This window comes from Myzus persicae, unplaced genomic scaffold (genome assembly GCF_001856785.1).
Source record: "Myzus persicae strain clone G006 unplaced genomic scaffold, MPER_G0061.0, whole genome shotgun sequence".
NCBI classification, from domain to species: Eukaryota; Metazoa; Arthropoda; class Insecta; order Hemiptera; family Aphididae; genus Myzus; species Myzus persicae.
The window spans coordinates 52,505-68,380 of record NW_019100669.1 but is presented as its reverse complement, the minus strand read 5'-3'; the positions used below and the strand labels follow the sequence as shown (position 1 = coordinate 68,380).

Below are 15,876 nucleotides of genomic sequence, written 5' to 3'. Positions count from 1 at the left end.
CCATTGATGTTAAATTTTGACTATCTGGCCAAGCATTTCCAGGATCACTGCCTATGTGGCCTGCACGTGACCTGTTTTTTCTCAAAAACATGCCTTACAAGAAACCTCTCACTCATAGTAGAGTGATCCGATTATGATAATTTTTTTTTTTTGGAAAGAGAAACCCTTTTAACAAGGCGATTTGGATTTTCAAAGTCATATTTCTAAACCATAAAATACGATTTTGAATATTACCTATTTTCACCAGTCTTGTTATTTTTATTATGTTCGTTTTAAGCTTCGAAATTAGCAATCGAAGTCCAACGCGCCGTGTTGAAAATTATTCTCTTCCTAAATAAAAATACAAAATAAATCAAATTAGACCACCTTACAATGTGTGAGGGTTTTTTCTGTAAAGTGCGTTTGAGCAAAAAATCACTCTTTTTATTCTTGGTCGGTAGTGCCGTTGACATGTGTAGATAGCCCGGTACTTGCATAGGTACAATCACACTCGCACTCATCATCACTGACGACCAACACACATGCCATGGGCGGCATCAACGAAATTGCATATTGCCTAAACATTGGCCCTTAATAAAGACACACGAGCAGGGCCCCTTAAATGCATACGATTAGGACTGTTGGACGCGCACTGGGGATTTCGTGAATCCGGTACCAACTCTGAGCAGTCAATGTCCAATTTCGCAAGAGTCCAGCACTTCTCATAACGATGACTCGAAAATAGCCTTAAACTGCTGAATATGATATGACCGACCGGAAGTCGAAATGCTCACAATATATAAAACGTATTCCGCATAACGGAAGATTGAGTACGATAAACGATTGTTCCCTTTTGGCTGAACTATTGAACGCGCCCTATAGACGTACCTACATCAAAGAATTACGCCGGGCGTATTTCGATTTCTTCCCATTTTGACCTTTTTTACCTTCTTTATGCTCCGATTGCTATCTGTTTGTAACAGCTAGGTCGTAAAATGGAGCATGTATTCCGATTGCATCTCATAATGTAACTGGGTATACGATTGCATGCGACTGCGTATTGATTCTGAAAAAAACGTATTCGATGCGAGCGTGAAGAGCAGTAGTTGACGTGATATTTGGTGTTAAATGAATAGTTTCATTCAAAAAGGTATGATGTAATACGCAGGTACAAAATAATATTTCATAAGTTATAAGTACATTATTCTCTGCACACTTCTCTGCAGTATTCATTAGAACTACAATTGTCCGGAACTATTACGAGCTGTTTCAATATTAAGTATTCATATTTTAATAATAATAATAATAATAATAATAAGCGGGTATCAACAAAAAATAAAAACATTTGTTTAAAATTGTATTCATTTATTTAAATTGAATACCTAATATAATATTAAACTCGAAATATTATCTAAATCATTATTATTAATATTGTTTAACTTACTTTAAACTCTAATGAACACTTTTTAAAACAACTTAATTGTAATTAACATAATAATATATAATATATGCATATAAATTATTTAAATAAAAAATTAATTTCAACAATGGTACTGACATGGTGTAACGCTAACGTTAATGATTGCCTCAATAACAGTAATTTATATTATTGAGTCTAAATAAAATATTTTACAAATTCAACTAAGTTGTCTGGTCTACAGAGCGTTGAATTAGTCGATAAATTAATTACTGCTATTCAACATAATATGATTTGTGGCAATGTAATCACGAGTCTATAGCGTGTGCACGGGCTTTGTAAGTTGTAAATTGTAATGACATTTTTCTCTAATCTTTGATAAACTTTTAACTTAGGAACACGTATACATAGGAGATAAGATGACAAATTGGTTGACGTTTCCGCGAACTTTCAAAATTAACAGCTGGTTTTAAAAACTGTCTCTGGACGCCTACAACATTAGTCATATAATATATTTCATACAAAATACGGGCCAATACGTATACGTTTCATTTATGAACTACCTACCGAGATATATTTTATTACATTTGTGTAAACCGTTTTGATTTAATAACGGTTCCACGTGTTTGACAAAAATGCAAGTTTGGGAATAGCTATGTTGTTATTAATTTTTAGTGTCGATGTAGAAATGCGTACAAATGAAACTAAACGATTCCCAACTATATAATGTGATTGGGGATCTATAGACACCACTGCGTTCTGGATTCCGTTTATCCGACGGAAAATGTTCCGTTTTTACCGTAGGTGCTACTGCTAAAATAAATGTATATTTCAAAAACATCAAGTCATGTTATATCCGTCCGTGCAATTGGGTAACAAAGGTTCTTTGTTCAACGGCACCAAAATGTCCTCAACTGGTTTCATTCCATCTTCTTTCCACTCGTCCCTGACCTAAAATTAAGTTAGATTGTATTTGAATTTTACTGTCGCGAGTCTACGTTAATTGTGTTATTTTTTACCTTCTCAACTTTGGCAAAGACTCTCAGTAAATTGTTGCCTGCAAGCTTCTTTATTTGATCCTCGGTCCACGAATGGTTACTCATTAATGATGTTAATAGCTGAGGATAATGCGATACGTCTTCAAGTCCCTTCGTAGTGCTGAAATCATTATAATATATACAACATTCCGTTATTAAAATTTAGTTTTAAATTGTGACAGCATTAAAAAAAATTCATTTTTTAGACGATCATGACGTGTGGTTTGTTTTTTTTTATTTAATTACTTTGCGTTGATAATAAAAACAAATACTTAGGTGAAACTAGATTTAATATCATTGACTTATTATGACTTCATGCTATATTACATCGATGATGATTGGACAAGAAAAGTGAATAATACGATGCCCCGCCAAACATGGTTTCACGCAATATTTTTAAAAGCATATTTTAGTATCGTGTTGTAATATTGCATATTAGGTACAAAATATATTCCATTTTCCAAGCACCAGCGATGACTAACACATAATAAACAATAACCATAAGTACCTACCCAATAGTATGTACAATTTAATTCATTAACATTGCAGCCTATTACCTACAATATATATTATATAGTTTTATTATTTTGGTCACTCACTGCGAATTGGAATTATTGTAAATCGACTAAGCAGACTCGAGTCCGACAATCTATTAGGTTCTAACCTACCCGCAGTTGCTGCATTTATTACACGCATCACCGCATAATCGTATCAGAAATCACTCATCACAATTGAACAAACCAAATATTGTGTTAGGTATCCACAACATTATTATACATGAAAGGTATATCGTACACTACAGTTTAAACATGGACTGTGCAACTTTTCGTTTAGTATAATATCACAATATGATAACAACCAACAGTATAATATCGAGATGGGTAGGTAGACGGATAGTCTGATAATTTTCATTATTCAGTGACTACATTAATGATGGTACAAGAAATTACGAATACGCATTTCATATACGTAACACACTCGCGTTTATTGAACATGGCAATAATTATATGTACATGAACGTCGGCTGGATACTAATAATGATCTAAATGGGCAAATGGCTTATGGAGATTTAGATTGAGCAATATTGATTGCGATTACATTTATACGGTTGCATATATTTATTTCCAAACGGTTTCAATATTGGTACCCAGACAAACACGGTAAACAGTATAGGCCAAACAATTTACTCTTACACTAAAAAAAAAAAATTTAAGAATAACTAGTATACTAATATATCTATAGATATAGGCATCTACTAATAGGCAACCAGTATTTTTTTGGGAAAAAGAGAGATTTTTTCAGAGATTGTTTATACGACACTGTTACCACTATTATATTTACATCATCTCAAGAATAAACATTATTAAACTTAGAAACTCGTACTAAAATCTAAAATGTTAATACCTTTATTGAGTTATTAAATAGGTATTTAGTATGTAAAAAAAAGTATACGATGAATAAACCGATTATATTATGTGAATAATACCAAATGTCATCATCATGCAAGTGCTGCCTACATCACATTAAAGATTATCATTTTATAATATTAGAGTTATTTCCAATAGTAACATTCTTACTGGTTAATTCCGTCGTAACCAGCACCTAGGCCGACGTGGTCTTCCCCAGCTACGTTTTTAATGTGGTTAATGTGAGCTGAAATGTGCACAAAAAGAACATTAAAAATGTCATTTAATTTTAACGCACTAAAATCTAGCAATGGGTAGACATTTAGCGTATTATGATATTAAGTACATACCAATAACTTGATCCAAAGTTGATGTAGAATTACAGCTTATAAAATAGGAATAGAAGCTCACCATAACTATACCGTCGTTTAAGGCCTAAAAATAAAATAGCATATGCAACGCGATGATAATATGCGTTCACTCGATTTAAAATAATTTACAATTTGTGTGTAAGCTTACCACTAGTTTGAGCACGTGATCAGGAACATTTCTCAGTGAGGTGCACAATGAATATGCACAAGAATGTGAGAAGATTACAGGTGCTAAAGTATAGTTAAGTGCGTCTTCCATTGTTTTGACAGACGTGTGACTAAGGTCAACCATCATTCCAAGTCGATTCAATTCTCTGAGGACTAGCTACAAAATAATAACAACGATAAATAAACGCATAGGTATTAGCGTTAATTATAAATACTAATATATAATATATTAGTATTTATAAATAATGGTATTGGGTAGCGTCCTAGGCGTAGTATAATTAGTTATAATACATAGTATTTTTTAACACCCATCAAAAGTGGTTGCAACAATAATAATTGACACTTAGATAATTCCGTGCAAATAAGAACCCCACATTTATCGACAACATCATTAGGATTTATGGTCCATTGTACAACACTTATAACTGTCAACAGCTGATAATTACAAACACTATGATATAATTAAATTATTTTTTAAAGTTATCAATACCAAAGCACTACAAATAAAATATCATTTTTGTTGTTGTTGTTAAATCAGTTTGCATTGTACATTTAAAATAGTATTTGTAGTTAAAACCTGTACGGTTATTACTAGAGTTCCGTTTACTTATCTTCAATATCTACTGTCAACCCTTTTCACAGCCATCGTTTACTCATATAATGTGTATTGGACACTGTTTACCGTATTGCCATTCGTTAAAAATGAATAATTACTTTTGTGCTTTACGTTGTTAAATTCTGTCGATTGACGTCGATTCAAACGTCGAATTTTCGGTATACTGTAACTACGACGGCATATGCGGTGTGTAGTACACACTGTGTACCTATATATGCATATACGTTTGAAACGGGTATTAGGTTTAAAAATAATCGCAATTCACGAGGTACTACAATAACGATACCTTCCTATAACCATAAAACCTGCAGTGATTAAAAATACAATCCTTTTCAAATGTTCGTACTAATGCGTAGGCACGAAATAACTCTTCAGACAAAATATGTATTACCCCCGACTGGCTCAATCGTTATTCACTTGAACTACGCATTGTTGTTCCCTTCGATTTTAATCGTATAATCGAATGATATATTTCGTGTATATAATTGGATTGAAGATTCAGAGTTCTGAAATGAAGAACTAGATGACGTAGATACTTGGCGCGTGTTTATATTGACATGTTAGCACACCAACTAGGTATGCATGGTGCATTGCAGTATTTCAATACGTGAAATAAATATGAGATTGCGTATACTCTACTAATATACTAGCGTACAGCTCGCAGTGGCAAAATACATATATATATATACACACATGCAATATATGTAGTATGATCGATTTCGATTAGAATCATATTGTGTTGGAACGCGTTAAGTGGCATTAAGCACATTAGCCGGGGTTTTCTTTTCGAAAACGGCACTTTTAAATGTTTTTATAGGCACATCAAACGATCGCATGATGTAGTGAATTAACTGAAATAATAACTGTTCGAATTGAATTATTTGACTTAATACGACCATAATAGGTAATAATTGATTATATTATTATGGCGGGTACCTAATACATTTACCTCGCAATGAAAATTCGTTTTACTCAAATAATGAGCTTTTCGAGTACCTACCGTACATTATGTATGCTATTCTCAACTATAATTTAAAATATATGTATGTTAATTTATACAAATAAGAAATTTTTTATCGTAGATCTGCACCTGTATTACATATATGCTTATATTAATTTCACCCACCAGATGACCAATAAATAGGGCCAAGTAAGTAACTAGCATACACCAATAGCACTTTAGCTTAAGACAAACATATAAACAAATACGATTTATTTTACAATGTATTATATGTATTACGTCCAATAAATGGGAGTACCTATAATATTGAAATTGTTGTTGCTATATTATATATTATGCATTAGGCGTACTTACCAAGCCAAATGGAGATAACCCTTGATGTTCATTCTCTGGTGAGTCTAAGCCGGAACAACAGCCAGCCCTATAAAAAATAATAAATTAATATGCGGTAATCCATGTTGAGGTTATACAGCAGTTATTATGGAACACTTTCAGAAAGTATCTAATATCATTTTTTTTTTTGTGAACATTCTAAAAAAGGTATCTGCTCGTCTGAATAATAATCAGAATTATTGAGACGCCAAAAGTGTCTACCCCAAAAAACTGTCAAACGTTCTGACAACCATTCCAATCGATATATTATGTGTAATATCGACGGGTCAGTGGTGTACACTGTACATAATACAAAATCGGAGGGATAGTATAATATAATATAATATATTGTTTGGTGGAGCAACTCGCGACTAAATAAACGGCGTCTCGTCACCGACTGGATAAACTTATCCCTCTGCCGATTGTCGGCTGTACACAGGATGTGTGTACAGGACGAAGTGTAAGCGGTGGTATAGGTGGCTGGTGGAGGTAAAGGTTAGTTCGAGTCGGAGAATAAGAGTCGCAAACGAGAGATTCACGGCACGCCCGTTTTCAACTGTATGTATAAGAGGCACCTGCACAATAATGATTGTATATTTTAAAGTAAACAGAAATGCATTAAATGCGTTTTATTATTTGTTTATTAGATGTGTTATATTGTCGTGACGGGTGATGCGTATTTAATATGCATTGGCGATTGACATTAAGAAATTATGCAAAAGTACTTTTTACATTGAAATGAGACGAAGGGGAAAACAAGTAAAACCTTTGTCGGCACTCTTTCAGATGCACCGAATACAATATGATAATTGTACCCCGCGAAACCTATATACCATTTACAATTTACATAGTATTATGCTTATCGATATTGAAGCATTATTTCGTTTGACATGAACTGCAGGATGCAATAACTATATAGCTCCTAATTAAATCAGTTATCGAGTCGATAATATTTATACTGTAATTTGTGATGAAAACTCGATTCCTCACGCAACCAGTGGTTATTCGAGAGTCAATTTCTATGTGAAGATACAACATGTTATGTAGAACTATAATTATTAAGCACAAAAACATATAAAAGCAACCCAATGCATAGCCCTCTTTGTAACTGAAGGATAACACACCCATTGAAATCAGACAACAAAAACTTGCACTCGAAAATCCGTATTGTTGTTACTAAACAAAACCCACTCATTAACTAAATATCATAAGTATATAATATATCTACTAAGGCCGACTGAACAATCGTACTCCAAGTATTAATATGTAAAATCTAACTTAAGTAATATTCATACACGCTGTGCAAACATATTTAAATTGTTCAGAACATAAAATAATGAACCAATGCATGTTCAATGTGAAATGGACAAAAATCAGTAAACTAATTTGAAAAAATAATGTAATATCTTATGTGTATAATAATATTTATTTTAAAGATAGGGTTACGTCTTTGAGAAGTAGAAGAAGACAGAAATAACATTTTATTGGCAAGTACCTAAGACAGTAAAATTACAATATACCCAGGTATATTATACATATCACGCACGCGGTTATTTTTGAATAATAATTTTTGATATTGGATGGTTTTTATTGGCTTATAGATTGATTTCAACTGCATATATGTATATAATACCTGCTCAAACGTATCATAGGCAGGCAAGAAAATCAGTTTCGAAACCACGGTTACTCCAAAAAAAATATCCAACTCGTTTCGGACAGGACAACGATTTGATTCCTCAGTCCCTGTACCGTGGCCGTAAGACGACTGTCCGGGAGCAGTTAAAAAAAAAAATGTACTAAAAAATGAAACGCAGACGGCACAAAGTCGTAAACAAATCATTATAAAACATATTTGTTGTATAGAATAATATCGCCTAACGTCAATATATAGGCAACAATAGGTACGCTCATGCCAACGCCACACGAAACTTATTTGGAAATACTGCAAAAGCTCGGGAAGTATATTATATTCCAAAGGTTTAGGCCAACCTAACCTTCGGCGACGGCCAAGAAAGTACGAGGGTGCGTTATCCTTTATTGCCGGCCGTTATAAAATCGTAAATAAAAACCGAACGAGGAACGCTCGTTGTCGATTAAACCCAAAACGGCCGCAGAGTAGAACAGCTCATATTATTATTATTATTATTATTACAACCAGCGCATTTGTTTTCGATTTCGTCTGTACCGAGTACACAACCGTCGTGCGGCGGCGACAATACCTTACACATAACATAATAATATATTACTCTCGTGGTCAGAGTCAATAAAGTTTATGTAGGACACGACCCGCGCGCGTATTCGATTAGACCATTGAAACCACTCGAATGTGCTTTGCTGCAGAACACTTAACGACCGTGTGTGTGACGAAATTCAATCAATTCGGACCTTTTTTCTTCTCTTCCGCACTCAGCCCCCAACCCCTCCCCCCGTTCACACTCTCGTCGCCACGTCCGTCTCCGCCGCACCCCTTTCCGGGCGTTCGGCCCTTGTGCGTGTGCGGATTGATAAGAAACCAATGGGCCGAATTAAGAAAAAAAAAAAAAAGTATTATTATTTCTAAACACTCTCAAAGTGGCTAGGTGATTTATCTTGGTTTTATCTTCGGCTCTTAGATTTATAGATTGTATATCACAATCTCTATACAGTTTTTGCCCCGCTCCGAACGTTCAGTAAAAACGCATGCCCTCAAGTATTTTGTTAGGAAACAGAAATAAAAAGTCCAGATATCGCATCGACGTTTCGGCGAAATAATATCACTTATTATTACGTCCATTGACTGTACCTGCACAGGAAACAAAATAACGCAAATAATTGAAACAGTATAATATCATTATTGTTGTTAGCGAGTTTCATTTATTTGCATAAATCAATATAACAATATATATACAGTATATATATATATTATACACACACACGCACGCTAATACAATTAGCTTATACTTGGAACAACTAATATATAGAACACACAAAGTCATAATAGGAGCTGAACACGTACGGGCGTACAGCTGTTATAGTTGGCTTTATTCAAATTAACGAAATTTGATATAAAGTTAATTACAAAAGTTGTTTGATACATTAAGTGGATTCTCAAACACAACTTATTGGCTTCATAATTAAGAGGACTTGCTGGTTTAATCACATTCCGTTTCACGCGTTTTGGTATGCAGTGCGGGGTGCGCCAGGTACCAGCTATATTACCTAGGTACTATTGTAAAATGACATGACATACGATATTTCAAATGTTTTGCCTTTGTGCGCCACGGACGACTAACAATATTGTACACGTAGACATACACAGGAAGATAATATTGACGGTAAAGCATAGTATAAGGGGTATAGTCACTCATCATATCGAAATGAATTAACTGTTTAAATTTACAAACAGGAAAATTGAATATAATATAACATTATAATCTCTAAGTACACATCCGACACGAATATTTTTCTCAATCATTTCACATTTGTTTTTGTCGGTAAAACGACTATCAACTTTTCCAAATGATTACCATGACTAATATCAATTAATAAATTATACTTTTCAATTTGCATTTTAATTCAAGGTATAGATTATAAAATAAGAAGAATGAAGCCGCAATGGTCACCCTGAATGTTTGTGGTGCATTAATCCCCTCGCTCAGCTAATCTTTGAATGCTCATTAATAAAAACAGCTATTCGTTCAATATTCAATAGTTCTACATCAACAGTTTTATAAGACTAATTCTCATAAGCTAAACGAGTTGATCCGAAAATAAATGGTATAAAAGCACGACTAAATCGTAAAAAAATATTATAGTGTGTTTGAAACGACTTGATATTTTGATTGCTTTTCGACTGGCGTAATCATTGGTAATAACTAATAATTGTTTGTGTTCTTACCATAATGTATCGCAAGTATGCGTTAGGGTTAAATATCGGGCTCCGAGGCTATGGAAAATCCTGAGCACTGCTAGTGAATTTCCCAGCGAATGACCACCTTCGACGCCAATTAGGCTAGCAATTTTTCTGGCTTTGTGCGCCTCTCGTATTCCTGAAAAAGCGATATATAGGTATATGCAATTATAAAAAGACATATAATATAGGTAATATTTATGATTTATGTCGTACCTTTCACCGATGTAACCAGCTGTAAATCACTGGAATAGGTTTCAGCCAACCTCCTAATGACGTCGATTTGTTCCATTGTAGTTTGGACACCATCCAGGTGCTGTCTGCCACAGGGTACATAGGCTGACCAAAACTGTCAACAACGTACGTACGTAAGACATTAAAAAAACATAATATCACGAAGGTAGTCATGAGTTAGTAATCGGTAAACGCTAATTACCCTAAAGGTGTTATGGCTTTAGGCGTGTACTATATTACACGGCTATTAAATTAACGGTTATCATTTTGAATTATTAGTGGCATGCGTCAAGTTAAGTTTTTCCGGCAGAAAACTCAGTTTTTATATTTATACATATTAATCATACTTTTGTTGTGATTAGATGATCAATATATTGTTAACATTTAATTGCTATGTTCTCATTATTTTTTAAATCAAATAATCGATTTTGCGATTTGTAGAAAAGATAGAACATAATTTTGATTTAAATTTATAATTATAAGTGAATAACTCCATGCATTTTTAATATTTCATTCAAAAAACTGAAAACAGGGTAGGTTAGTTTCTTTAAAATGTGTACTGTACTTATACAATAAAATCTCATATTTCATAGTTATATATGACTGAAAAAATTTCAATAACGATATTGTGTATTTGTGTTCACAGTTATCGGCTACTGCTGTACATATATGAATTACCTAACTAAAGTGTAAATTTGTAACAGGTACATTTGAAAATTGTAAGTATGATTAGTTAATGATTATAAACCATATAATAATATAATATATTAAATTATATGCACATAAATAGTAGATAACGTAATATATTTCTTTGCTTGAAAAACGATGATGTTTATGAATCATACTTAATGATGTTATACAGAATGAGAGTTTTAAAACGTAGGTATACAATATTATTATGGTACATTAATAACCAGTATTAGACACTTCCAAATTGTCAATCAAATTCAATATTATCATTTAGTTAACACGATGTGATGGGATTATGAGAGCTATGTATTTCATCGATTCCATTGAAATATCAGTTTGACCAACTATATAGATAAATGTTAAGTTGATTGACATATTATTAGAGATGTATGCATAATTCAACTAAAACACTGAGTATAGTATAATATAAACTACGCGATATTAATAAATACATAATACACATAATATAGGTATTATAATAATTAGCGAAAAGATAATTCAACTCTAAAATGTAAAATAATCAATGCCTACCCACATGTATAGCATACACAGTGCGTATTTAATTTGCATGATAATAATGGAATAATTAATAATTAGGAATATTATTATTAAAAAGAATAAAAAAAATACATAGGAATATGTAATGCAAAATAGCCAATAGGAATTCAGAACAAGTCTAGAAAATTAAATTAGCTTCTGATTGCTAATATAAACATAACTTTAATAGCATTATTAACAACACTAATTTTTGTCAAATAAAACAAAACCAGAAATAATTTGATCACATGTGTAATTATAATGCAAATTTGCCTTGGTAATATAATAATAATTATTAATTAATAACTGGCCATGACGACGAAGAAAATGCGTATCCGATTTAATTCGTAACATTGTTTGGTTCGTAGTAGCTATCAACTAATCGTAAACTTTTGGGAGTGAAAATAATTCCTTCGTCTAATATAAGAATGATAAGAAAATATTATTTGTCGTTCCTTTTTAGTCGTTTGTTTTTTGTTTTTAGTGGTCCCTGTTACCTACCGGTATAATTTGTTCAAAGCGCTGAACGAGGATTACAAAAACCATATTGTGCTAAAACATTATAATTTCCCGAATACTTTAACGAATAAAACAAGTTAATTAAGCTTAGTATATTTATTAATAAATAAATAAATTATAAGAGTCAGCATGTAATTAAGACCTATATAAGATAAGAGAAATTTAAATTTAATTTTAGAAAAAAAAGTACCTACCCATATTACACATATTATATATGTTTATATGACTGCCTAATTGACTTTCTTTACATTTATAATAAATAGTTTTTTCTAATTTCTAATTCTTTAAATTTAATAGTAAATAAAAGGTACCTACGTAACGTAAACGAAGTATTTCAAGTTTGAAGATATTATAGCATTTGGTAAGGAATTCCGTAAAAACCTGATAATACTTATTTTAAATTTCAATTCGTCTTTTAGAAGAATATTATTATTTTCTAACCTCAGCAGCTTAGCAAACGATTAACTCTATCAAAAGCAGAGAAATTATGGCCGATATATTTTCTCAGATAAATAGTTACCATAGGTAGGTAAATTCGTTCAAGAGGATTGAAAACCGATGAATATTTACGGATATCGCGTAAGCTATTCGTCCCATAAATTATTGGGCAACATTTAAATCTGTGAAAATAGTCATTAATATAGATAAGTTTTTCCATTATATTATTATGCGCACTAGGCAATGTTGTGCTTGATCAGCACTTTCATAGCACATCTTATAAACCTACTTAAAAATATATGTATTATAATAAGATATGAATAACCAAACTAAACAAATTCAAAACGATAACAACGATTAAAAATCACCATCGTTGGTGTGATGATAATTTTGAAAATATCACATTTAAATGTACGATTCAGAGTTCTGAAAAAAGTAGAAAATAATTATGCTTAAATAGCACGTATATGATTATAGTTGAAATTCGGTTGAAGAGTATGTGCTTTTAATGTGTAAGTACTAATGGTAATATATGCAAATCATAAAATTGTTTTTCAAATGTTGGCAAATTATTGGTAAAATGTTTGCCTAGGTTTGAAATGAGATGAGTCTGTAGTACAGAGTGGTGCTGCTAACTTTGCGCACGTGCATTTAAAACAAATTATAACGATGTTTTGTCCTATTGAAGTCCTAAGTTTGTATTTGCTAAATATAAATATTTGCACACATAATAACACAAGTCCTCGATTAAAGCACTTTATAATTTGTATAATCAATCTGAGTGGGAAGAAATATATTATTTTCATTCCTATCAATATTCAACGTTTTAAAATTATACTATAGATAGATAACTAATGACATTTGCATTTAATATTTACATAACTATCTACCTATCTCATTAATCGCCTAAGGTCGAATAGGTCGATTATGAATTATTGCATTTGCGGATTAAAGTATATTTTTCTTGGGTATTTTCAATAAAACGGAATTTTTAATAATCCAAAACAAACAAATTTCCTTATTTCCATTGTGTTTTTAATCATAAATCATAAAATGGTTGGAAAATAAAACTGATTATTATTAAAATAAAATATAGTTTGTTCAGTCAAATAAAAATATACCATTCCTCGACAATAAATGACACTGATGTGGAATGGATTCAGATATAAATAAACTGAAATCATCTTATACAAATTATATACAAAATGTGACTGTTGAGAAAAATACATTCGATAAAAATATGTTGAATTATGTTATTTGACCTATTTAAATTAGGTAAATTATTTAATATAAACGAAATCATAATTTTGTCACTATTGATATATTAATTTGTTTTTTCATTATAAAATATGTATTTATAATTTGATTTGGTTGTTACATTTATTAATTACTCAATTGTACAAAACTCTAAGTAACGTTAAATGTTTGAAGGCTTTGGGGCAAGGGTTAAACTTATTCGTTTATGTTCATATTTTTATCCATATTGGAACATAATTAGGGAGATCTGTTACAATAATTTAAATTTTAAGTATTTAAAAATTAGGGCCATTCTATTTTACATGTATGAACATAAAATATTTTATGATATCGTCTTTGCAAATTTAACCAAACTTTTATCAAACAAAAATCTCAAACCATTCGATACACTTATAAAATACAGAGCACTCATTTATTATTTATAAAAAAATAAGCCTAACCTAACCTAATCAGCAGTTCAAATGTAGTGAACGTCAATAAATATGTTTTCAAAATTAAGAAAATTAAACACATTACACCTACCTACCTACCTACCTACCTCCACAATAAGGTTATGGTTAATTTATTTTTAATAAACTTCAATTTTTCAGAAATATAATAGGAATATTGTAACGTGAACAAATTCAAAGTAGGTACCTAGTTTTATGTAGGTATAAGTTAAAAAGTTAAAATCGATGACATGTGTTACATACAACTTTTGGAACACGTTTCCTAACTTCAGAAACGTTAAATAAAATATACATAATTATAAAATCAATAACTTTGGTATTCCGTTTTGCAGAGTATGAGGATGCAGAACTTGTAATTAAAATATTAAGTATAAGAAATCAATTAAATTGAAAAAATTACCAGATTTTTGAACGAATGCTTATAAAGTTCAGACTATAATATATTACGTAAGTGTATATCTAATACTTATGAATTATGATGTTTGTTAGACATTAAATATATGAAATGTGTGACGTTTGAGTGTTAGAATAACTAAAAACTAAATGTATACAATAATCAATAATTTAGGGAGTTTACTAAAAAGATGAATAATAAGGAATAAAGATACTGACAAAACAATTAAAGTAAAATAAAAATTTTAAACATAAATCAAATAAACATAAAATATAATAATAAATTATATTTAAATATTTTTGCAAGTAAGATATTATCTGATATCAAATCCATTCAATTTTAAGACCTATAAATTATTTTTATACGATAGAATAGTTTTCGGTCTACTGGTTTTTACAGAGATTTCACGGAGCAGAAAATTTTATACGATATTTTTGTATTTTTAATATGATTTGTGATTTTAAAATTGGATTCAAAATTTTGTGATTTGATACAGACTTAAAAAAAAGTTTTTGAAATGTAAACTTCTTTCATTATTTTAGACGTAAATATAACCACTTAAATTCAATGTTTGTGAGCATACACACTGTGTACAGTTAAGATATTACTTTAAATTTCTATAAATATTTATGAAGTATTTTATAAGTTGATGAATTAAAATAAACAAGTGTAAACGAATGGATCTTACTTTTAACTTATAATAAGTAATAATTATGGTTTTTTTAAAAAAATAATTTAAACTGTATAGGGTATCCATTTATATATTATATTAAGCCCCAATCAGTATAATTGTAGTATCGTGCAATCATGCGATTAGAAAATTCTATTTAGTATTACAAAAGAAAAAAAAATTAAAAATTAACCAACATTATTTTGTCATTTTGCTTAAAAGTAATTAAAAGTAATTAAAATAATAATAATTAATAAAATTGTCGCTTTCAAATAGAATTGCGCTAGTATATAGTAGGTGCCTAATATTCAGTAAACCAAAAATAATTTATGTACCATCATGTTATTGTTTAGAGAGTATTTTACTAAAGCAGAAACCAAATAATTTGTGTTGAGAGCTTAGTTGCTAATATAATTATAATTACATTTTTTTCCTAACTAGAACCATATTCAAAGAATTAAAATCAAGTTTT

At 30.9% G+C, this 15,876-nt stretch overlaps 1 protein-coding gene across 1 annotated transcript in view; it reads right to left on the bottom strand.

Moving 5' to 3' along the window:
• Nucleotides 1–1,361: 1,361 nt before the first annotated feature.
• The window catches only part of LOC111040243 (dipeptidase 1-like), a gene marked incomplete at its 5' end in the record, with an annotated part of 50,995 nt that continues 36,480 nt past the window's right edge, over nt 1,362–15,876 (bottom strand). Inside the window, 8 exons of the mRNA XM_022324075.1 lie at nt 1,362–2,347; nt 2,416–2,554; nt 4,011–4,086; nt 4,190–4,274; nt 4,359–4,535; nt 6,310–6,376; nt 10,205–10,355; nt 10,433–10,565. Of these exons, the coding sequence (XP_022179767.1) occupies nt 2,237–2,347; nt 2,416–2,554; nt 4,011–4,086; nt 4,190–4,274; nt 4,359–4,535; nt 6,310–6,376; nt 10,205–10,355; nt 10,433–10,565 (939 nt within the window). The remainder of the gene's footprint in view (nt 2,348–2,415; nt 2,555–4,010; nt 4,087–4,189; nt 4,275–4,358; nt 4,536–6,309; nt 6,377–10,204; nt 10,356–10,432; nt 10,566–15,876) is intronic.